The following is a 25,872-nucleotide window of genomic DNA, read 5'->3' as shown; positions in this document are numbered from 1 at the left end:
GTGAAAATAAAAGGTCATGAATACAAATTATTAGAATTAGAAAGAGAAGCAGATTAGTATAAAGTAAGTTAGTCTTTTTAGACAATGAGATAGATATAGTGATTGTGAATGAGTTGGCCTTGTTGTTACGGGCATAACGAGTTCATAAGATGTTCAAATGTATATGACTAAGAAGAGTAATTTAGCTACCTATGTATAAAATAAAGGTTGAGGGTGATGTCGGTAAGAGACCGTTAAGTTGTACTTAAAGTGATGAGACATGAAAAATTATAAGAGAGGTACTTGGAAAATATCATAGTCTGTTCCTTAGCATGATTCTGAGGACAGAATCCTTTTAAGGGGGGAAGGATGTAACGTCTGAGAAATATTATGTAATTATTTTTATCAATAAATAATTATTATGTGATTTTATGTGAATTTTGGTGAATTATTTGATGATTGATATTAATATTTGGGTATTTATTTCTGATAAAAATTTAGATATTTTAATCTTTAATTATCCAGAATAAAATATAGATTGCTTTGGTATTTTCTGGTAATTTTTGGAGTGTTATGTGATTTTATAAGGATTTATAGAATCGATAATGATTATTTTTACGTGATTATAAAATTACTTTTTAGAATCAGAAATCATCCCACTTCAACTGTTTTTACGTTTTTACAACCCGAAACTCTTCCAAAAACTCCTTTCTAACCCAATCTGATAATTCTGAACACTTTTCGTGTTTTGACTTTTTCGATCCGGGGTACGGTTTGACCCGTACGAGTCCCGACGTGAAATTTTGATACGCTAATCATTTTATAGATCAATAAAAATCCGTATTGTCAAAAGGCGAGGCATTATTACCTTATTTTTGTATAAAGTGTTTCATAAGAGGCCTTGTTTTGATAATTATCCAAATCTGGTATTAAAATTGTATAGTTATATAGTTACTTAGCGGCTAAGTAACCTATTTTTTGGATCCAATATGTAAATGTAATTATCGAATTATTAAATAAATAAAATATGTGATGGGTCTGTCAGCGATGTGTTGCCTTACTGTTAATTTTGAGTAATTGTTGAATACGAACCTTATTCATGTAATTAACTATTGAACTGTATGACATTATTTTGTTTTTAAAATGATTTTATTAAACATTTATTCTCATAAATGCTAAAAAAATTTCTAAAATTATTTTTGTTGTTCTACAATTTTATTTATTATTTTTAGGAATTTATAAAATTTATAAATCAATATTTTATTCATTATTTATCTCTAAATAATTTTCTGATTTCATTTAATTATAAAATCAGTATTTAATTCTAGAATTCTTCAAAAATTTTGAAATTTATATTTTATTAAGTTTAGAATATTTCGGGAGTTTTAAAATTATTTTGGAGATTTTAGTATTTAGTTCGACCCGCATGCTATTTTTTTTGATCAATAAATTCAGATATGAGTTGTATTTCAAAAATAATTTTAAATTATGGAAAAATTCTTTATAAATAACTTTTAATTATTTGTGATATGTTATAAAATATTTTATTAATGTTCGGGTTTTAATTACCCGTGAGTTGTTCGTTAAAAAGTTAAAATGCGGGTTAGACGTACATTAGTTTCGGGTTTACGTAGTAATTTGATAATTAATAATAGAAAGGGGGGCAGATTTTAATCGGGTATAACCCGGTTCTTCCTCTCCATTTACAATCTCTCCTCCTCTCATGTCTCTCTCTTTCTCGCGTGTCTCTCTCTCTCCAATCGCCTCTCTCTGTTTTTCTTTTTTTTCTTCTTCTCCTTCCTTTCCTCTATTCCCGTTTTTGTCCTCCTGACTGCGTTCTTTCCTCTGGTAAGTCGATGCTCTGTCTTTTCCGGCGAAATCGCCGCTCCTGCACCCACTACACCATAGATTGCCTATGGCAACCAAATTTTGTTAGTTTAGAAAAATATAGTTGTTATTGCTCCAGAGTTTTTCACAAGCTAGAGATATTGCAATATATATATAAAAAAATGTTACAATTGAGTAGATAATGTACTTTTTAATAAACTTTATGTAACAGATTTGATAAAATGTTGCAATTTATATATACTTTTTTGTCCAATTTTCTGGCGGGCCGCCAAAATTGAAGCGGGCTTTCAAATTTTTTGGCCCAAGCAAAATTGAAACAAACGGGACCAAAATAGTCTAAAAAGCCATTTAAAAAATATATTAACAAAACAGGCACACTTAAAACTATTAACACAAAACATAAAAACACAAACGTTAAAGGTGAAATAGGAAGAAATGAAAATGGATATGGAAAGATCAAACTCAAGCTTCTGAAACACAGTGACTCAAGTTTGGAGATTCAAGTTTAGAGACAAAGAGCGAAATAAGATATATTTTTCCCCAAATAACTTTTAAATCGGGTTAGGGTATTATTATTTGTTTGAATTAGGGGATATATATATATACACACACTCAAATATCTTCTTCCAGGTTTCAATTTTTTTAGTTTAGGGTTATATTGTTACGAAGGGGCTTCATTTACTATTGATTGGAGTTTTTTCAATTAGAAATATATGTTCAGAGTAATAGCTTGTACTAATTTGGCATATATACCTCTATGTATGTTCAGTTTTTTTGAAGTACACACAATTTGTTAATTTACATTTTATTATTAATTGAAGATTTAGTTTAAAGATGTTGGTGCACTGAGTTTATGCACTAAATTTTTGATGTTTATGTTTGTGTTTTTATGCGGGATATTTTTATGTACTAACTATAATTTGTATGTATAGAGTTTAGGTAGTCATTTATGTGTTTGTTTGCAGAGTACATTTCCTGAAGCAACAATAGTGACTTGTTGGGACCAGATATTATGATCAGGGATGGCTAGTTATTGAAGCCAACAAAATAATAAAGATCACTTACGTATACAAGTTGAGTAGTACCTGCTATTTAATTTAAAATTGGAATTCTCTGTATTTGTGACCATGTAGTTGTTAAATTGTAAATCTTTATCATTGATAAGCAGATGTACCTGAGATAGTTTGGTTTTAGAACTGGTTCTGGATTCTTTAAGAGTGAACAAGAAATTATCTTATGCATGTGGTTGGAAAAAAAATCTGGTGTGAATGCTTGATTATTTCTCTTATTTATTTTTAGTTAGTTTTAAGAATCTGTTTAAAGATCTAATGTGAATGCTTTATTATTTCTAAGATCAATAGATTGGGAGATGAGGTATAAAGTTGTAGTCGAAGCAACACATGGTGATATATGACTCTGTTAACAATTATCCTTTGGTGTTTGCATATATGTTCATTTTTGTTAATTAGTATGTTTATATATGTTCAAATCTTCTTTATTATTCTAAAATTACTATTTTTAATTTATAATTAGGGTCTTTATGGTTTTTATTTTAGTACTTTTAGTATATTTTAATCGTCTATTGGGTGGTTGTTTTTTACTGCCCCTCACTTATTTAGAGTTTGCCCCTTTTTTATTTATCCTTTTGTTTTGATTCTAGGGTTTGATTTCAAACCTCGGCTACTTCGATTCTCGGATGAGTTCTCTTGGCATGTTAAACATGTTGATTATATTAATTGTGTTTAGTTTGGTTCACTTTATTAACCTATCTTGCTATAAAAGTTTTTCATTTTCTATTTGTTCTTGTGATAGAGATCGAACTTAGCAATTCACAATACTGATGTGGTCCTTTTCTAGGTTGTTGCTTTTTTTTATAGCCGGACACCATCTTGTAGGTTGTTGCTTCACCATCTTCAATCTCTGATCGTAATGGATACAAAGATATGAGGTACTATTACCAGATCTATTGCTTCAATTAATTCTTTCCATGTTTATTTTGAAAATTCTTTTAATTTAAAAGCATATTTAATTGTCTATCCGGTGTTAGCAGGGATAAATAGGGATGATAGTTTTGCGATAGTTAGAGATTGAAAAGTAAAGCCAGTTTTCTTACTCATTTACATAATCAGTACTCTTCTATGTATTAATCAAGTGTAATAACTTGAATATAGTTTGATCTTATAGAACAGAGACTACCTCCAACTGTTAAGAAAAAAATCTAAGAGAATATCCTACTTATTGAACAACTGATAAAGCAGTTGGCTGCAAATAAAACCCCGAAAAATCATGTAGTGCTGTTATTTAATCACTAAATGATTTTTAGGGGTATCGGTAAATAAGATAAGGTGTTTGATTGCTACCTTGACTTCAGAAGGCTGAGCGCGAGCTTTCAACTTGTTTGCATTTCGGTTTAGGATAACTGAGATAACTAGATTGGGGAGGAAGATTTATAATACATTTTTGATGATGAAGTAGGAATCTTGGAGGCCTTCTCTACACATTCATGTCCTGCTAAATCCAAGGTATTGCTACTTTTCAGCACACTCTTTATGACCCCACTTTCATAGTCGTCTTTTTGTGTCCCAGTAACTAATAACTTAATACATATATACTTAATACATATGTCTGGACTCGGCAGGTGGAATGTGATTGTGGCACTAAGAAATGGAGGAATCTGTTACAAGCATATATAAAACAGATCTGGAGACCGAATCATCCGAGCTATCGAGATTTTTTATGAAAATTTGTTAATTTTTGGAATTTGATGGAGATATCTCTAGGAACTTGTCGGTGTGTTGCTGAATTTGTCAGTGGTCCACTTGAAGTTTTCACATCAGATTGCTTTATGTTTAATTTTGTAATTCGAACTTTGTACAAATAACTAGATTACTCTTTTATGTAAATTATGAATGGTTGTAAGATGATGTTGAGACAGCCTGAGAGCGGCATTTGAATTGGTTATGGTACTTATAAATGACATTGATGTTTGATTTTGTGGCATAAAAAATGCCTGGCATGCTCTATTTACAGTCATATTATACTATTTTTTTTAAAATACTGTTAAAATTGTGTCCAAATATGTTGCCGTTTACAATTACATCAGCTGCAAAATATTGCAATTGGTTCAAAATTGTTGCAATATTTGTCAAATTTGACCTTAATTTTCATTGCAATTGGACCAATTAATGTTGCGTTAAGGTGGCTATTTAGCTGACAAAAATAGCTATTGCAATGATTTAACTGTGTTGCTATAAAATATATTTTGTTGCTACATATGGTTTATTGCAATAATATTTTATTGTTGCTATAAATGGCTTCAAATGTTGCTATAGGACCTCTATTGCATCACCACCGGATGCAACGCCAAAATTTTACATATTTGTTGCAATAAATTCTGTTGCAACATAAATAACACATAAGGCAATATATTTTTGTGGTTGCCATAGCCATTCGATGGTGTAGTGACCCTTTTTCTTCCTATTTCTTATTCAGTTTCTTCTTGGCACTTGTGTTTCGTGTGTGTGTGTATTAATCTGTGTGTTACTGTGTTTTTCCCGAGTCTTGTCGTGCTTTACTTTTCCGGCCATGTCCTATGCTTGTTCCTGTTGTCGCCACCCGTGTGTGTGGCGCATGTTGGTGGCGTGATGTTCCCTGGTTGTTGCCTGTTATTCTATACGCGTGTCTGATTTAAGTTCTTTAATTATTTTACTTAATTTTTGCTGGAAATTATTTGATTGATTCGTGATAATAAAAAGATTTTCGTGTGGATAATATTATAATTAATCGATAGAATTTACGCAGGATGCCCGAAATAACGGGAACCCGTAAATTTTATCGCCGTCAGCGATGAGCCTCGGTGAGCCGACGGTAGGCGATGATGATTTTTATCTGAGTCCTACGTTTATTAATTAAATAAAATTAGTTTGGTAAAATTAATTTTGAAACGAATAATACGGATAATATTAATTAATAATTGAATTATATCAGTGGTTAGGACTTGCGAATTTGGAATGGGATTGGATGTTGTTGTTGTGAATTTGATGTCGGATTGATTCGACGGGTATGCTGATAAACAAAGGAGACGCTGCCCGATTTTTGAGAAATTAATTCCAAAAATACGGGAACGTAACCTATAATTATCGGAGACGTCAAACAAAGAAATATAATTATATTATACAGAACCTAATTATATGTTGTGACGCGATATTTTATAAATAATCATTTATCTTACTATTTTCAAACCAACGAGTATACGTATTTTCTGAAAATAAATACGGAACCGAGTTTCAAAGATGTAAACCATAATTGCTATGTGTATTTAAATAATACATATAAATATGAGTTGGGTTACGAAATCGTATGGGTAGAATAGGATGGTGGTGTTATGTCAAGCGAGATGATTATCTGAATTAGGGTATTTCAACCCTGTAGGTCCTACTCGGAAGACCTGAGATTTGACGTTGGACTAGGAATGATCTAGTGATTAATAATCAGACTCAACAAGATTCCAATCGAAGGATATGAAGGATAGGATTGTATCCAGAATAGGATAGTGGTTTGACGATAAAGCAAAACGTTCAAGGCAATTCAAAAGTCAACCAATAGTAGTGGTTAAAGCTTATCGAGGCAAGTATTCCTAATTTTTCTTTTAAAATACTGCAAATATTTCTTCGTTCTTATTCTAAGTTCAGAATAGTTAACTGTTTTATATTTCGCTGCAATTACTCTTATTATGCATGTTCCTTTTATTCTTGTTCCTATATTATTGATTGCTCTCTTAAGCAAATACCCATTCTTTCGGGTTATTTGCGAACACTGAATTGGGATGTTTTGAATTCAAAATTATTTGACATCAAAATACTCCACAGGCTGGATAATGATGTGTGGGGTTAAGTGTTCTTAATCCTAAGGACCAGGATATAACCAGATCCTTGAGATGGGCCGTAGGGCCTGGGTACCCGACTGGATCTATACAGGTAGGTGTAGATCTGCACTGTATCCTGACTGATCAGCAGGATATAAGTGTGAACTTGTGTCCAGTCTATTTTGTTGTTGATCGCCATTAACGACATTCTCTATCAAAAGTTTTATGATTCCAAAATGGACAAAACCCCGATTCAAGATATGAATAGGGGAGTCACTTGTCGCTTTTGGATTTATAACTAAAGGCTGGTAATTGCCAAGGTTTAGTCGCTCAACTCCCTCGAATAAATAAAACTGTTTAAAATTGTTTAGAGATTTTGTCCGGAAATTTTCCTTTGTTATTAATATCTGAAACTCAAATTATATACTTGCTGGACATTTTTGGCTCACTCTTGCTTTGTAATTCTTATTTTTTCAAGCAGATAATAATAAAAGTGAATAGCTTTTGATAGACAGCAGAAGTTAGGGAAATCTCCGTTGCGAGAGGTTGAAGATGTTAGAAGAATAAGACAAGAGCATTAGTACAAAGATATTTACACTCGTATTTTAGTTGTTGTGAATTGTAGAAGGTTAGATTCTTGTTTCATACCATAATCTGTAAACAATCTAGATTCAAGGGGTTAATTTAATATTCTTTTATGTTTTGTAAAGATTGTTTAGTAACACCAAATCTTGACCCCGGATTTGGGTTGTTACATCAATAATAGTCAAATGTGATGTTATGTTTGCACCTACACGTTGAGCAGGTCATTCTTGTGTAGCTGGGGCATTAACAGGTGCATCTTCACTTTGAGAAGATGGTTCTTGTGTACTGTACCCCTTCTGTGGTGATTGAAGTTTTTTCTTCTTTCTTTGAGAAACTGATGAAGTCTGTGCTTTTCTCTTGATAGAATTCTGCAAACCAACTTCATTAGCAATTTCAACTATTTTGGTTTTTTGAGATGTAGTAACTATCTGATCAGAAATTGTCACTATCTTGTCAGGAATTTCTTGAGACCTGTCAGGATTGGACAATGAGTTGTTAGGATTTGTAAATTCCTGATCCATAACAATATCATCCAACACTATAAGACCATCTGATGTCTTGTGAACCTTTCTTGCTAACTTCATTAGCCTTCTTTTCTTAAGTTTAGCAGCTGCAAACAAGCTGTAGTCTTCTTCTGCATAAGCACCAGTAACCTCCACTGGTCTAGCAGGCTTCTTGAATACAATTGGATCATCACTGTCACTGTCAATGTTTGATGATTCATCAACCAGCTCAACACCAGCTCTAATTTTCCTTTTCTTTCTTTCTGCAATCTCCTTAATTTTTGCTACTGATGAAACACTTTTCTTCCTTACTCCACCTTTTTTCTCCAAAGATGTAGGTGAATGTGAAACAACCTTTAGACCTGATTATCTTTGAGATACATCAGTCTTAGCTATTGTCTTTGGTTTTGCAACTGATTTCTTTTGAGAAGAACCAGAGGTGATATTGTTTTTCAATTTAAGTGAAGAAAAATAAACATTTTGGTCAGGAATAGGTTTGGATGTGCCATGTTCTACAGCGTCAGGATTTGGAAAATTATATTTTTCAGGCATTTTGTTAGAAAAAACACCTAAAATTCTCATGGTAAACATGTTCTCCTCCTAAAAGTATCTTTCCTTTTTGCCAAATCAGTCAGAGATTTAAAATTAATTTGAAAGATCATCATTAATTCATCATTTTTAAAACTTTCACCAGGTAAAAGATATGTAAGAAATCAATTGTAAGAACCTAGTGTAACCAACACCATTATGTAGTCATCAAGAAACAACTTTCACTTTAGAAATAGAAAGGTTGTACATTAATATTAAGACAACTTAAGAATAGCCAGTTATACATGTGTGAATTATGAGTATTAAACAGATAAATATGACATTAACAATATTCACATATGTAAACATGAGAACAATATGAACAGTCATTATTGAAAAATAAGATGATAAACAATGGAGAATTTTCATTAATTAAAATATTCAAATACAAGAAAGACTACATAAGAATTTAACCCTAATTCCTAAGAACTAGAACTATTATTCCTTCGTCTTCTTATTCTCCTCCTTGTTTTTCATTTCTCGCCTACGATATATACGAGAGATGGACGACGCAAGAGAAATAATATTATCTTGAAGTGCCAGGAGCTCGAGTCAATGTTCATCTACCTCCTCAGCTCGTCGATTCTCTTTGTAGTGAACCTCCATATTAAAAAGATGCAACCCTAGCTGATCATCCCGACAAATACGATCAAAGATCGTCTGTGGAACTTGAGTAGGGTGGAAGGTTTGATCATTGAAGAGGACTCTCAGTCCGAAAGGGTCAGAATAGAGTCTTCCTTCTTCAGGATTAGGGGCAGGCAAATATACTCCAAATTTTTTAGTGTAGAAACCATCCATTAAAAGAATATGAGAACTTTTGAAGATTTTAGATTTAGAGATTTGATATTGTGTGAAAGAGAGAAGTTTGAGTAGTGATTGAGGTTTATGAAAAGTAGGAGAAGTGATTTTATAGCTAAATCCTATTGAGAATCTAAATAGACACTTTGATTAACCGTGTAATAATGAATACTACATGCATAAAATTACGCATATTTAAGCAAATAAAACAAAGTCTCTTTACATGCACCTATTCCCAATATAAAATAAATAATGATGACAAGTTTAACATGATTATTCAAAATAAAATAAAACAAATTTGTAACAATTAAAAATCATGAAAGAAATAATGTTACCGTCCTTTTTAAAAAAAATCATGTCTTGTCCATCACTTGTTGAGATAAAATTTGTAATCCAAAATCAAGAATTTAATCATAATTTCTCCCCCTCAGCATTTGCATTGATGAATTTATTAGAAAAATAAAAAATCTCTTCTCCACTGTCCAATCTGTCAGAAATTTACAAATCATTAGTAATGTGAATTACAGGATTAGTTCAATATAAAGCCCCCCTGTAACTGTGCTATCAGTTCCTGATACTTCTACGTTTCTCCCCCTCAATTTGTGCATTTTCATCAGGATTTTCCTTCTTTCCTGGTTAAGATTTTCATCCACAAGCTCAATCTTTTCATGATTGCATTCCTCTCACCAATTCATTGAGATTAGTGAAGTTAAGATGAGAAAGATTCTTGTGCCAATTCCAACTTTTATCTACTGATGCCTTGGTTACCAGACAAGTTTTAGGACCATCCGTATTTGCATAAAGTTTGGCTTCATAAATATCTCCATGTCTGTAAGCTCTGAAAACAGTTTTCTTTGTGATCTTATGAACTACTACACAGTGAGTCTCATAGAACACGACATAGAAACCTCTGTCATTAATTTGACTAATGCTCAACAAGTTGTGCTACAGTCATTCTACCAGAGTTACGATTGAGATAATGACATTTCCAATGATAATATTGTCATATCCCAGTGTTTTTCCTACATTTCCATTGCCACAGGAAACCATTGAGCCAACCTTCTCCTCATATTCTAATAACATGGATTTAGTTCCAGTCATATGTATTGAACAACCACTATCCAAGACAAGCACATTCTTCTTGTTTCCCTATAATCAGAAATATAGAAATCTGTCAGCATTTTTAAGAACCCACACTTGTTGGGTCCTTTTTCACATCTTATGTATTTTTACATTAGCAGATGTTTTGTAAGGATTTGATCCATCGGGATTTACTCCATCAGGATTTGTCTTGATATTTTTGACTCTATAAGATGTATGCACATTCAGTTTAGCAGTTCTATTTACAACAAAAATTTTATTAAATTTTGGCAAAGGATCAAATTATTGTGATACAAACTATGATAATCTTTACAAGTGTAAATAGAATGCCAACTGCTACCACAGTGAGAACAAGGATTTTATGGTTTGTACAGTACTGATCTACCACTAATATCACACTCAGGAATTTTAGATACTTTCTTTTTAGGCTTCCTGAAATCAATAGCAATATGATTAGTATTACCACAATTAAAACAAGCTTTCCTAGGAGCATTAAGAATGTACTTATAGTTGTTTGCCATGTTTATTCCTTATTTTCCATTTCTACCTCTCTTAGACCTAGGTTTGGGAGCCTTATAATTACCTTACATATCTTCTTGTCTAACTGACTCTTAGAGAGAAGTCCTATATTTTTACTTTTTTTACATTTTATGATCTTCTTTCTTTTTAGCAGGGACTCTAGGTTCAGCTTTCTCTTCAGCATTGTTCTTAGAAGTAGAACAAAATTCATAGACAGACTCAACTCCTTTTTCATAAGTTCCAACAAACTTAACTGAAGTAGTGTTATTAATGGATTTATTGATTTTCCTATTAGCAAATTTGTTATAACCTAAACATTCTTTCCAGTTTTTATCACTAATAAAATCATAAACTTTCTTTCATGAGGTCATCCATATTTTAAACACCTTTCTTTCCTTTTCTAGAACTTTCTATAGTCTAGAATAACTGATGTTTATCTAAGTTTCATTATGTTGTGCCTTCTTACATGCTTTTTCATTCTCATGCATGCAAACTAACTCAGCTTCTAAGAAATCATTTCTTTCTTTAAGCCTCTTATTATCAGCAATCAAACTATCACATTCAATAGTCTTACTTTTAAAAGTAACATGCAAAAACTATAAGAAAGTTTTCAGTTTAGACAAATTATCAATATCAACAGGAAATATAAATAAAGGTACCTTATCAGTTCTTGAGGCATCCTCTCCATGAGTTGCCATGAGTGCATAGCATTCATCATCATTGTCAGTTCCTGATGAATCCATCCAGTCTCTGTTGGAGTTTTTTGTGACCAAAGCTTTTCCAGTTGTCTTGGGGCACTCATTAGCCAGATTTCCCCTTTCATTACAGTTGTAACATGTCACCTTGGTCTTGTCAAACTTCCTTTTCTTGGTGTACTGGCCATCATTCTTTCTGACCCTGTCTTTGCCTTAACCAGGAAACCTTCTGTTAAAACCAGATGTTCTCTATGGTTTTGTAAACCTCATCCTTCTGAAGCCTGTCAGAAGCATTACAGCCATTTCAACCACTTGAGGATCATCCATATCAATCTCAGAGTCCTCATCAGTATCTGTGTCAAGATCTGATATATCATCAGTATCTGACACTTCCATAATGTTCCTTCTCCTTGACCTTTCACTCATCTTTTCCTTGCCTTTGTGAGTCTCAGCATTAAGAGCTACAACCTTCATCTTCTGACCTTTTCTATTCTTCCTTTGTTGGATATCCAAGTCATGAGTTTTCAGCATCCCATATACTTCATCTAGAGTCTGAGAATCAAGATCATATTCATCTCTGATTATTGAGGTCTGAGTATCCCAATCTTCTGGAAGAGCTCTCCGAAACTTGGTGTTTGAGTCTTCCCTTTTATATTCTTTTCCAACCAATGATAGATCATTCAATAGTGTCAGAAATCTATCATATATGTCAGTAATAGACTCATCAGCCTTGGCATCAAATTGCTCATATTCTTGCACAAGAACAGCTCTTCTGTTTTTCTTTATTGTTATTGGACCTTGGCACTGTGTCTCCAAGGCATCCCATATCTCCTTTGCAGTCTTTCAAGCAATAACTTTGTTTGACATCACATTGTCCAGACTGTTGTGCAAAATATTCCTGACTTTAGAATCCTTAAGTATTGCAGCTTTTTCAGGATCTGACCACTTTGATTTTTCCTTTATGGCATAGTGTTGAGGAGCATCTGCAGTCATAGCCACAGTTTCCACAGGGTATGGAGGTCCTATTTTGATGATATCAACATATGAATCATCAATAAATTCAAGGAACATCAACATCTTTACTCTCCATGTAGAGTAATCAACTTTCTTCAGGATGGGAATTTTCATGCTTTCATACTTACTTCCAGACATCTTGACCTTTGCAAATTAATAGTTAATTTGACCGCTCTAATACCACTTGTTACCCAGTAAAGTAATTGTTTAAGGGGGTTGGATACAATTACTAAACAAATCGATGTATTATGAAAGTAAAGTAAGAATAGATAAATCAAATAACAGTTTATATTGATCTTTAATAAACTGTTACAAAACTCTCTCAAGAACAATATTCTTAAGAGCTTCTAGGTTATGTGAATACTCGAGTTCTGCTCACACATTGTGATAACCTATTCTAATTTTATATACTATAGAGCTACAATCAGTCATTTATCAATTACTAGATATGTTACAATATAATTCTAACACTTTATATATATAAATCAACTATGATCCTATAAATCAGCACCTTCTGATTTTATCTCACAGTCCTGACTTATCATCCAAGTCATTCTCAATGGATAGCCTGATCAATGGATATATGTTGTAGCTTCAATGGATGACTAAATATTGTCAACGGATGATAACGAAGCTTTCAACGGATAATCATATCATAGCAGTTGATCATATCCTGATTGTTAGACGGATCCTGATCTTCGACAACCAATTTTCAACACGCATTCTAACTCTCAAGTCGATTTTCCTGCATTCTGGTTCTACCAAAAAACTCTGACTAGATTGATAATCCTGTTTCTAAGCAATTGTTCATTTTTCGATCTATAATCCTTACCGGTTGTTTCACATAGGTTAATTATTTTTACATGTCTCTGTGTTCGTATTCCACTATGTGTCTGGCATCCGGATTATTCTTCCTTAATATTGCCACATGGAACACATTGTGAACTTGCTTCAGGTTCAGGGGTAGGGCTAGCTCATATGTTAACTTCCCAATACGTCTTAATATCTTAAAGGTTCCAATGTACTTTGGACTTAGATTTCCTTTCTTTCCGAACCTCATTAATCCTTTCCATGGAATATCTTTAACCACACTAGGTTCCCTACTTCATGCCCATTGTCCTTTCGGGCCAAACCGACGTACTTCTACCAACCATCCTCAAATTAAATCTATTATGTCCTTGGTTCTTTGGACCACTGCTGGTCTGAGCATCTTGAGCTCTCCAACTGCATCCCGATACAAGGGAGATCGGCATCTTTTTCCATAAAGGGCCTCATAAGGTGGCCTTCCAATACTGACATAAAATATATTATTGTAAGCAAACTCAATCAGTGATACGTGATTAATCCAACTTCTTTTAAAGTATATTGCACATGCTCTCAACATATCTCTTAGCGCTATAATTTTTGCTTCACAATATCCACTCTTTTCCAGTCCGTAATCGTTATTATTTTCTCTACATAATACTATTCAGGCTATACTTTTACTCGTTAGCGTTCTATAACCTTTTAATACTTTCGTCGACCCTAGTATCACGAACACCATATGATTTCAGAGACAACTGCACCCATACTACTCCTTTCCTAGCCGCTTCTATTTTTGAAAGCTTGATCAATCATGTAGAATTAAGAGAATTTATTGAGAGATAATTATGATCAATGAACACTTGTTACATTACATAGTTAGTACAGAAGGTGGCCAACCTTTAGTACTTGATAAGCAATTAAATAACATGTGGTATCGTACTAGGCTTCTATCACACAGATAAATAGTCATTCGACAATACCTCCCTTTCTGGAAGGGTTGTTCTTCTCAGTTTATTAAAAGATGAAAAAGAAAGAATTTAAGAGAATTTTAAAAAGATTTATGGTCACAAAATATCTGGCTTGGAATCTACCCATGAGTTATAGAGGTTTATCAACGAAGAACGATATATATATATAAATCAATATCAAGTAGTAATGCATCGTATTTTCACATGTCTAAATATATTTGCTACTTCGTCCACCATTCTATGGATTCATGCTCTTGCTCAATCATATTATAAATTACCTTGTAAACTCCTTCAATGTCTAAAATTGAATCTGGGATTTCATACTCTACGTCATCGTTACTAGAATCCTATATTGCACCACAATTTCCTTCGTATAGTAATTCTACTCTTTATCGATAAGAAGGGATAATATTCAATTGGAAAACAGCCGACTTAGTTAGTCTACCAATGATAACTTATGCTTCTTCATAACTCGATTATTGGTAATCATATCCTAATATCCATTTCGATTTATCTTTCTCAGTTGTGATCATCTCATTATTCACCATTCTTAGTCCATAAAGAACATTCCTGAACTTGACGTAGATACGAACTAGTCCTTTTGTACATTGTCCTGGCTTATCTCAAGATATGACCTTCTAAGGTATGTAATCTTCCCACAACGATAAGAGGAATTAAATCTTTACCAACTACTATCACGGTTGAAATTTGCACAATCATCACAAGGAATGTCAATCTTCCTTATCATAATGCAACCTCTGTGGTTTCACCCATTCATTACTGTATTCCTTTGACACGAGCGTTTATAATTACTCTCTTACACTTAAAGTGTCGGCCACCTTATTGGCCTTTCCTGATAGTAATAGTTCCTTACAATCAGTGTCTTTTGAACCATCTTCAAATAAATTTTCTACCTTATTTCCAATCATTGCTCATGTGAAAATGCTCTTCTTAAGTTCTGGTAAAAAAAATATCACCATTTTCCCATAAGTTATTGCCTCACTTTTTGTATGTGAACGTTATCATGGCTGACTCTCGATCATACTTAGGACACCTCTTATCTTGGGTCCTTTTTGCTTTAAATAATTTCGATCTTCATTGGTTTGATCTATACTTTCTCATGTTTTAATGTGTGCCCCACTTGGCATCATCATTATTATGTCCTATTTCATTTACCAAAATTTCTATTTGGAAAACTTAAGTGTTACCTTTCTTCTTATAAAATTTCCAAGGTTATCCTTTAATCATTTATCCTGTACTTCCTAGGTATAGGGCGTATCAAGATACCATTTGCTAATATTCTCACTTTCTTCCACATAGCAGATTAATGGCCAAGTATTTAAAAACTGCTTCACCAATTCCACAGTTGAGATGCAAGTCCAATGTGTCGAAAGAAGAATGTGTCGACGTGAGCCTTGTAATCTGTTGACAGGAACTATCTTGAATGTGTCGACCAAAACCATAAGTTATAAGTTGATGTGTTGACATGTCTTGATCTATCGACATATTCTTATTTATGTGTCGACAAGAGCCTTAGGTTTGTGTTGACATATTGGGGTCCCTCAGTAGTCAAGCTTTTTGGAATGTATCGACACAAACCATAACTTGACTTGGATATTTTACTTGATTTGATGAATGATCTTGAGCTCCTATTTTTAATCATATTTCTTCTGAATGATTATCAATCAATTCTATGCACGATATGTTGATGCCTAGTGCACTGGTCTGGTTCACAGATGACTAACATTAAATAGATCATCATGATTCAGATAATTCTTCAGCTGTTAAATATCTTCAGACTGCTTCATTACTTCACTTCACTGAAACCCTTGATCTTTAATACTAAAACCAATCAAATTTTTTAATGTTGAAAGTCCTTGGACATATTATTTTTCACGAAGGCTTAAATATTTACATGAACTTTTTTTCATGACTTGGTTGCAGACTTGGAGCTTTAATTCTATGTTTCGATTCTTTGTGTTTATCCAATCTTCTGTCTCCCGGATTCATGTTTTCATATTTAATAATATTTACATATTTCTTTATGTTGAGTTATATATTCTTGGTTACAAATTACATTACATTATACTTTAGAAAACTAATCAGGGATAAAAATATTATGAAGTGGGGTATGATGAATGATAGTAATAATGCTATGTACATATATAATACTTATTCATATATGTTACATTTACACACAGAGCTAGGTTGGACCTCAAACGAGTACAATGAAGGAGTAACCTAAATTTTGTAATCAAATATGTCACTCCAACACACCCTGAACACAGACCGGCAATATGATTATATATACCAAAAATGTAAATTTCAGTGTCACAAAAATCACTTAAGTAATCTAAAATTTGCATACTGCTGCAATCAAATGATGACCCATTTGTCTAAAAATAAGAAGGGGAAAAGGCTAGTGGTACATATAATGACAAGGGTGCGTAACAAAAGAAAAATTAATTCAAATGAAATTTATTTGCCTAGGAAGCCTTCAGTAATTAATATATATTAATGAGAATCATTAACTAATATTGTGGTAATATTTGTACAGGATCAAACATCAGAGCCTACGCCTAAATTTCAATGCATGCATCGAATCAATCAACAACGTTCTGACATGGATGCATAAAAGGAGGATGCTATTTCCTACTCCACTAAAGTTAATTGTGAAATATTTAAACTACCGGGCCACATAAAATGAAGGGTGCATATTCAAATTTAACATCATTTATTCGAGATTTCTCGAAAATTGAAAGCCAAAGAAATACATAATCTTTTAAAACAACACCCACCAAATCACTCAAAGGATCAATACACATTAACTATGAAACTAACACTGAATTGCCAAGAAGCAAGAATTAATTTTTTTTACCTATTTTAGGCTTCAAGCAATGACAATCAATATAAACCAACACATTACATATGCTTCTAACCTTTTCAACTAACCCATGACCAATATAAACTCACTTCTAAACCAAATTGAGTTACCAGCGAAACAATACATAAATAAGGGAAAGTCTAAAATTCAAAACGAAGGGAAAATTGCTAAAATGGGTAGATAAGGAATAAATAGCGAACCAACACAGAAGATTCACAGTCATTTACACCATCGATCAATACGACTGACTGTGGACACTTTAACTATAAGCCCCACGAGAAAAAATGAACAAATTTTCAGACTTAAACAGAATAAGGAAGGAAACAACAAAATTGATAAAAAAAACACACACAATGACACCAATATGGAGCAGGGGATTATGTGACGACAAGATGCCTTCCACACCAGCTCTCCTTCCTCAATGAAAAAATTAAATTGAAGACAAACCCACCTCTAATCCCCAAATCGCAAGGGGGAATATGCTACAGCGAGCCTATATGCTTTCAGTTCATTCGAAGGGTGTACTAGGAAATTTAAAATGGCAGTGTTGCAAACATATGTTTATTATGGGTAAAATTATATTTTTTTCAGGTATTTTTTGGGCTCATTTTGCCCATAGCCCCCTTTTAATATATAGATAGAGATATCAAAATATTATAATATTGTCTATCGTATAAGATACATAGAGTAGTGTGGGAAAGATTAAAAAATTTATAGTATGAAAATAAGTAAAAATTGTATAAATTGAAAGAATTTTAGAAATATCGAAAATTGTTATTGAGTTAATGAATGTAGTATATTAAATAATTATTCATTACTATATTAATATTTATAATAACTAATTTGTGTATATTTGTCGATTTTCAATATGAAATTCAATCTGTTTTTTATAATAACTAATTTGTATATATTTGATGGATAGTGTCACACCCAAATTATACAATTGCTGACAGAATATTCTTTAAGGGAAATATTTATGAACATGTTATAATGAACAAATCTCCTTAGGACTGAGTAGAAAAATGAATAAATTCAAAATTAAAATTGCTAAAAAAAATCTAAAATCGATCCGAGAACGAAGCCCAAAAATTAGAAATTGACATCGATTATGTGATTCCGATTATACATTGAATTTGAACTGAAAAAACCTGAAACGATCCGATAATTAATATAATCAAATATTTATATATATATATATTTTATATCAGTTTTAAAAATAAAAAATACAAATATACATATAGTGAAAAGATATACAATTTCCAAAAAATATACACTTTCTTTAACTTATTTGTTTAATTATAGCATAGGGATAACAATCTCGGACTCTTGATCTCTCAGACTAGTCCACTAGAAATATAATTGGAGGACTCTTGATCTCTCAGACTAGTCCACTAGAAATATAATTGGAGAATAGAGGTTGTAAAATACTAAACATAAGTTTTATTACAAACATCATCTAATTCATAATTTTCGATATGTTTTTTTACCTCCCTGGGAGATCTGTTGCCATTTTCAATTTTCTTATATTATATTAGACTTCAGTAGTTTAATCATGTACTTATTTCGGAAGGATACATGAATTTAATAATGTATTTTTAAAATTATTTATGTATTTTTTATAATTTTAAGTTTACAAATCATATTTTGTTTATTAATTTTATGTGATGCGATTTTTAAACCAAAACTGATCTGATTGTAATCGATCCGATAATTCGGTTTAGTTTCGGTTCTTGGTTTTAAAAATCAAGGATATTCAGTTTCAATTTTATCATAATACTGCACCAATCTGATCGATACTCTCCCCTATATCTCATAGCTTAAGGTTAAAAGATATAATTTTTTTTGTTGAGAGGTGTATGGACCAGTGTTCTAAAAAACAGTTTTATCGCATCCGGAAAATGCCTCGAGGCGAGATTAGGCGGTTAATTATGTCATTTTTCATAAAATCGGTCAAAATCGGCCAAAAATGGTCTAAGCAGTCAAAATCAGGATTAATCAGTCAGTAATTAGGTGGAATCAATCTGGATTAATCGGTCAAAAACTTAAAAAATGGTTAAATTAAGGTAAACTTGTAGAAATATAATTTTTTAATATAAAATGAAGCTAATTTATGATATGGGAATATTTACCTACTATATTTGATATTAAAATGAAAGTATTTGTATTTTACTTAGAAAAAAAATATTCTTAATGTTAGATGCAAAGACTTGAAGCTTATGCATTTGTGTTTTGTTGATGATGTTTTGCTTTTCTCTCGTGGGGATGTTAACTCGATTACTCATATTATGGACTGTCTTGGTATCTTCTCTAGAATCAGTGGTCTTCAACCAAGTCTTCACAAAAGTACGGTGTTTTTTTACAATTATAATCAGTATGTGGTCTCTTGGTTTGATAACACTTTTTCAGTCCCCCATGGTGCTTTACCAGTAAAGTTTCTAGGGGTCCCTTTGATTTCTTTGCAGCTTTGTGTGAATGATTGCATCCCTCTCATTGACAAGCTTATAGCTTGCATTGCAAGTTGGACCTTCAAGTTTCTCTCTTTTGCTGGACGAGTTTAACTTATAAAGGTAGTTCTTTACTCGATTCAAGGTTTTTTGACTAACCATTTTTTGCTCCCTAGATTTGTTCACAAGCACATATAATCCATCTTTACGCGTTTTATGTGAAAAGGGGACCATCGTAAAATTGGAGGCGCCAGAGTTGGCTGGGACTCATTGTGCTTACCTCGTGAAGAAGGAGACTTGGGGTTAAAAAATACTGAGTAGTAGAACCATGCTCAGTTGCTTAAACATTTCTGTAAAAAAAATTCTAAGACCTCTAATCTGTGGGTGAGCTGGATCTATTCAACACACTTGAAAACTAATTCGTTTTGGACAATGGAGGTCCCTGCTGATTGTTCATGGATTTGGAGGAAAATTTTACAATTTCGACCAATTGCAATTCAACATTTGGAGTTCAAAATTGGGAATGGTAATGCCACTATGCTCTGGTTAGGCCCCTGGTGGAAAGGTCACACCATGGCTTCTCATAAGCGGGACTCTATCGCTGCTCAAGTGGGACTTGATATTGGGGACCCTGTATCAAGGATCCTTCATGAGAATACTTGGAGACTACCCTCATTGAAGAGTAGAATTCATCATGATCAGCCACGTTTAACGGAATGGCTGTCGTACTTTGATTTTCTGGAGGTTGATCCTACTAAAGAGGATTGTTGAGTGACATTTATGACACTTTATTATGCTCTAATAAGCTTTGAATTGATGTATTTGTACTCAAGTTGTTAAGTGTTTTAGCGTGTTTTCTAGTGTTTTTGCATTTCAGGCATTAATATGTGAATCAGGTAAATTAGCATTGTTTTGGTGCTAATATGGTGTCTAGGTGGTGTTGGAATAAAAGCTCGTTGAAGCCGGCTCGAAGTTGTAAGATAAAGGAAAAGAAAAGAAGTATTTCGGGAAGAAGCCCAGCACGCCTGCGCTGAATTATCTCGTGGCCACGCTCAAACTACAGAGAGTCAGCGTGCCCGCGCTGATGAAGCTTGCGGCCGTGCCAGGTCGGGTTTCAAGAATCCTGTTTTGAATAGAAGAATGATTTATGGACTTCTGTGTTGATCAGGGCTGCTATATAATCATAACTTTAGGTCATTTTTTATAACATATCAGAAGGAGATTTACCAGAGCACGAGGAGAAGACGGCAAGAGACCTATAGCACAATTCAACAAAGGCGAAGACGATCTAGTTTATTCTTGTGAATCTTTCTTTTGAGTTGTAATCTTGGATGCTCGTTTCTTGTTTTGTTGAACCTGTACTCTTGTTTGTACTTGGTTTTAATTTTTCGTTATAAAGACTACACTCTCAAAATCAAGAGATGGTTACACTCTCTACCACCAGGGTCTATCACTAAATGGGAAGATCTAGCTTAAAAATTTCTCACTAAATTCTTCCCTATGGCGAAGAATGCTACAATCAGGAATGCTCTTACTCAGTTTGCTCAGCAAACTGGAAAATGTCTGTATGAGGTGTGGGATCGATATTAGGAGATGCTAAGGAAGTGCCCGCACCATGGCATGCCTGATTGGATGATTATTAATTGCTTCTACAATGGACTGGGTGCTACTTCTAGACCCATGCTTGATGCAGCATCAGGAGGAGCCTTGTGGGCTAAGAGCTACGATAAAACTTATGAACTTATTAAACTGATGGCTGCTAATGAGTACCAGAATCCTTCCCAGAGGCTGACTCAGGGAAAAGTCGCAGGAATTCTGGAGTTGGATGCAGCAACTACTATTGCTGCCCAACTTAAGGCATTGATGATGAAGGTGGACTCTTTGGCTAATTTTGGAGTTAATCAAATCACCAGTGTCTGTGAACTTTGTGCGGGTGCCCATGAGACTGATCAGTGCGTAATTTCTAGTGAATCAGCTCATTTTTTTGGCAACTTCCAGCGATCGCAGCAACCAGTGTCAGCCACCTATCATCCCAACAACCGTAATCATCCTAATTTCAGTTGGAGCAATGCTCAGAATGCGGTTCAACAGCCTTATCAGTAGTACCCAGCTAAATAGTACAACCCCCTGGTTTTCAGCAACCACAATATGCACCAAGACAACAACTCTAGCGGTAACAAGCCAAGAAAAAATCTGAATTAGAGGAGTTGAAGCTTATGTGCAAAAGTCAAGTTGTTTCTATCAAGACCTTAAAAAATCAAATTGGGCAAATTGCCAATGCCTTGCTAAATCGTCAGATTGGTAAATTACCTAGTGACACTGAAGTGCCAGGACAGAGGGAAGCTAAGGTGCAGGTAAAGGAAATTATTTTAAGGTCTGGAAAGGTTGCGAATCCCGAAAAAACTCAAGAGTTGACTAAAAAGCTGAGGCTGAGAAAGAAGTAGTGCAGCAGGATAAAGAAGTGGAACCAAGGAAGACTGCTGTTGAGCACAATCCACCTGAGGGTAATACAGGGGAGAAACAGATCTATCCTCCACCGCATTTGCCCAAGCGGCTGCAGAAGAAAAAGCTGGACAAGCAATTTGAGAAGTTTCTGGAGGTGTTCAAGAAACTTCATATCAACATACCTTTCGCTGAGCCTCTTGAGCAGATGCCTAGTTATGCAAAGTTTATGAAAGGTATTCTCTCACGAAAGGTGAAGCTAGATGATTTGGAGATAGTCGCTCTCACGAAGGAATGCAGTGATGTGCTGCAACAGAAGTTGCCTCCGAAGCTTAAAGATCCAGGAAGCTTCACTATTCCATGCACTATCGGAAAAGTATCTTTTGACAGTTGCTTATGTGATTTGAGAGCTAGCATCAATATGATGCCCTTGTCAATCTTCAAGCAGTTGGACTTACTTGATCCTAAACCGACATACATGACCTTGCAGTTGGCCGACCGTTATATTACATATCCGTGAGGTATTGTGGAGGATGTCTTGGTCAAGGTTGATAAACTCATCTTCCCTGCTGATTTCGTCATTCTTGATTTCGAGGAGGATAAGAAGATTCCCATAATCTTGGGAAGACCTTTCTTGGCAACTGTCCGTACCTTGATAGATGTGCAGAAGGGTGAGCTCATAACGCGAGTTCTGGATTCGGATGTTACATTTAATATGTTCAATGCTATGAAATTTCCTACTAATAATGAGGAGTACCTAAAAGTAGAGTTGGTTGATTTGGTGGTCACATCGGAACTTGATCAATTGCTAAGGTCTGATGCCTTAGAAAAAGCCTTGTTGGGAAATTCGGATAGTGAAGATGATGAAGGTGAAGAATAATTGCAGTATTTGAATGCTTCTCCATGGAAAAGGAAGATTGAAATGCCTTTTGAATCTCTTGGAATGGAGGAATTGAGCAAGGCTCCTAAACGCCTCACGCCATCTATTGAGGAAGCTCCCACTCTTGAGCTTAAGCCTTTACCTGAGCATTTGAGGTATGCATTTTAGGTGATGCATCTACTCTGCCTGTTATTATTGCATCTGACCTTTCAGGTAGTGATGAGGAAAAGCTTTTGAGGATTCTGAAAGAGTTCAAGTCGGCAATTGGATGGACTATAGCAGATACCAAGGGAATCAGGCCTTCTTATTGCATGCATAAAATTCTGCTAGATGAAAGTAGCAAGCCTACGGTCGAGAAACAAAGGAGACTTAACCCTATCATGAAGGAAGTAGTGAAGAAAGAAATTCTTAAGTGGCTAGATGCAGGGATCATCTACCCTATTTCTGACAGTTCATGGGTAAGCCCGGTTCAATGTGTGCCCAAGAAAGGTGGAATTACTGTGGTAGCAAATGAGAAGAACGAGCTTATTCCTACTAGAACAGTCACGGGGTGGAGAGTTTGCATGGACTACAGAAAAATGAACAAGGCTACTAGGAAGGATCACTTCCCCTTGCCCTTTATTGATCAGATGCTCGACAGGTTGGTGGGTCATGAGTATTATTGTCTTCTGGATGGGTATTCAGGTTATAATCAAATTTGTAAGGTATATGTCATAGCCTATTTGTATATTGGAGGATTTAACTCAACTCAAATAAGAATATAACAAGTAAATAGTGGATCTACCATCAAAGAGATCTCACAAAGTAACATCTGTCAGAGGATTCAGAAACAAGGTTCATCTACAGACTTGAGGAATTAATTCAATGGAAGAAGTTCAAGATATTGATCAAGCCACAGTGATACAAATCAAGATTGTGGATTTAATCAAGTGACAGAGATCTCGTCAGGGTATCAGAGAATTACAGGGATTTAATCTGAAGAAAATCAAGTTATCAAAGTCAAGACATGAAGAAACGTCATGAAAGTTAGTCACTCATGAATCAGACAGTACATCGAGTGTCAACATTGAAGTGGTGGAATTGATTCATAATTGACAGTGATTTTCAAAAGATTTTCAGAAGAATGGTTGTTGTTCAAGATTAGTATTAATTCTCTATTAATTAATTAAGTCATATAGTTTAATTAAGAAAATATATTATATCTGCAAAGATTAATTTATTGATTAATTAATTCTGAATTAATATTAAGAATTTTCAGAATTATAATTGGATTAAAATCTGTTTTAATTCAGCAAGACAATTGAAATTGAACTAGCATTATTGATTAATTGAATTAATTGATTAATTAATTCTGAATTAATATTAAGAATTTTCAGAATTATAATTGGATTAAAATCTGTTTTAATTCAGCAAGACAATTGAAATTGAACTAGCATGACAATCTGGATTGTCATACCGATTGTCATGCCAGGTCATTTCAATTGTCTCACCGAAAGTTCTAATGGAAGGAGATAGTCTTGCTAGTTCAGTTTGATAGTCTTGCTAGTTCAACAGATAGTCTTGCCGAAAGTCATACTAGCTTAAACTGATTGTCATACCGAAAGTTCTACTGGTTCAGCAGATTGTCTTGCTAGTTCAACCGATTGTCATTCCAGTTCAAGTGATTCTGTTGATTGAATTAAAAAGAAAGAAGCAGCAGAAGACAACAGATTTGAACATATCCAACAGAACACAAGTCAACCAACCAAGAACAAAAAGAAAAGAAGCAGATAATATTTCATTTTCATCTGCAAACTTCAAGATCATCATTTCTAGTTTTAAAGTTAAATCCAAACAACTAGAAATCATTCTCTTGTTCTTGTGTAACTATCTAGCAGATCAAAATCCCTAGAACTTAATCTCAAATTGCATTTAGCATTTGAATCTTTTTATTGCAAAAATAGAAAAAGTTCATGTCGAATTTATTCTAGATTTGTGATAATTAATTTGAGATTAAACCCTTGTAATCGATACCGTTGTTGTAACACCTTTCAAGTTTAATAATATTTTTATTTAACTTGAATTTTGTTTCAATTTCTTATTCCGCACTAAATTCGATTATTCGGTATTGTTTGTATTCAACTCCCCCTTCTACAAACACATTGGGACCTAACAATTGGTATCAGAGCCTTCTGATTAACGAACAAATCAAGATCCTAGACTTTTGTGATTTTTCAACTCCTTGAATTTTTATTTATTCAAAAATTCATAATGACTTCACAAAAAGTTGAAACCGTTAAAATTCCACTATTTGATAAAGAAAATTATATCATGTGGAAGAAGAAGATGCTCTTATTTTTACAAGTTGCAAATCCCAAATATCTGAACTTGTTAAAGAAGGGTCCAAAAACTCCGATGGTTATTGAACCAGAGGTGATGGTAGATGATGTTGTGATTACCAAAGCTATAACCTATCCAAAAGAGCCTGAGGATTTTTCTCCTGCTGAAAAAGAAGAAGCCTCCTTGGATGCCAGCCTTTAGTTAATTTTAGTTGATTCCCTCGATCCCTTGATGAACAGACATGTGATGAACTGTAAAAATTCCAAACACATATGGGAAACTATTGAGGTGATTAATGAAGGTATAGAGGAAGTTAGGGAGAACAAGTTGGAAATCCTAATCTCTGAGTATGAACATTTTAAATCCAATCCAGGAGAAGGAATTACTGAAGTATTTGAGAGGTACAATGCATTGATCAACAACCTGAACATAGATGGAAAATATTATTCAATCAGGGAGGTCAATAAAAAGTTCCTTTTAACACTGCCAACTCATCTTGAATATAGAATCACTGTCATAAGAGAAGCTAGAGATCTGAGTGAGATTTCTTTGGATAGACTCTATGGTGTATTAAAAACCTATGAGTTAGAGCAGATTCAGCAGAAGGAAGTCTACGGGAAAGATAGAATGGTCAGCA

General features: G+C 33.8%; 1 protein-coding gene, 1 long non-coding RNA gene and 1 other non-coding gene across 4 annotated transcripts; 1 reads left to right on the top strand and 2 right to left on the bottom strand.

Moving 5' to 3' along the window:
- Positions 1-2,235: 2,235 nt before the first annotated feature.
- LOC141720222 (uncharacterized) lies at positions 2,236-4,818 on the top strand. 2 transcript variants are annotated; one of them, XR_012574224.1, is made up of 4 exons: positions 2,236-2,900; positions 3,685-3,775; positions 4,303-4,349; positions 4,466-4,818. It is a non-coding gene; the product is annotated as an uncharacterized LOC141720222 (long non-coding RNA). The 2 variants fall into 2 exon arrangements; XR_012574225.1 differs by having other exon boundaries at positions 4,202-4,349.
- A 5,298-nt stretch (positions 4,819-10,116) lies between these two features.
- LOC141685805 (uncharacterized) lies at positions 10,117-13,747 on the bottom strand. The gene is made up of 9 exons (XM_074490907.1): positions 13,636-13,747; positions 12,384-12,502; positions 12,147-12,320; positions 11,746-12,032; positions 11,445-11,601; positions 11,252-11,381; positions 10,912-11,095; positions 10,644-10,698; positions 10,117-10,314 (listed from the first exon to the last, which is right to left on the bottom strand). The coding sequence occupies exons 1-9, from the start codon at positions 13,745-13,747 to the stop codon at positions 10,117-10,119; spliced, it is 1,416 nt and encodes a 471-aa protein (XP_074347008.1).
- A 7,362-nt stretch (positions 13,748-21,109) lies between these two features.
- Positions 21,110-21,216, bottom strand: LOC141681805 (small nucleolar RNA R71). Its single transcript, XR_012559234.1, has one exon. It is a non-coding gene; the product is annotated as a small nucleolar RNA R71 (small nucleolar RNA).
- Between the last annotated feature and the right edge of the window lie 4,656 nt (positions 21,217-25,872).

This window comes from Apium graveolens, chromosome 1 (assembly GCF_009905375.1).
Source record: "Apium graveolens cultivar Ventura chromosome 1, ASM990537v1, whole genome shotgun sequence".
Lineage (NCBI taxonomy): Eukaryota > Viridiplantae > Streptophyta > Magnoliopsida > Apiales > Apiaceae > Apium > Apium graveolens.
This window is presented reverse-complemented; position numbering and strand designations above follow the sequence as displayed.

Bases quoted from the DNA above. Each gene is read 5' to 3' on its own strand.
- LOC141685805 (XM_074490907.1), bottom strand. From the start codon at position 13,747: ATGCCGATCTCCCTTGTATCGGGATGCAGTTGGAGAGCTCAAGATGCT. The intron at 12,503-13,635 runs GTACGTCGGTTT...TCATCAAAATAG, and splicing joins TTTGAGGATGGTTGGTAGAA to GACCTCCATACCCTGTGGAA. The intron at 10,699-10,911 runs GTAAAAAAAGTA...TATTGATTTCAG, and splicing joins AAGAAAGAAGATCATAAAAT to GAAGCCTAAAAAGAAAGTAT.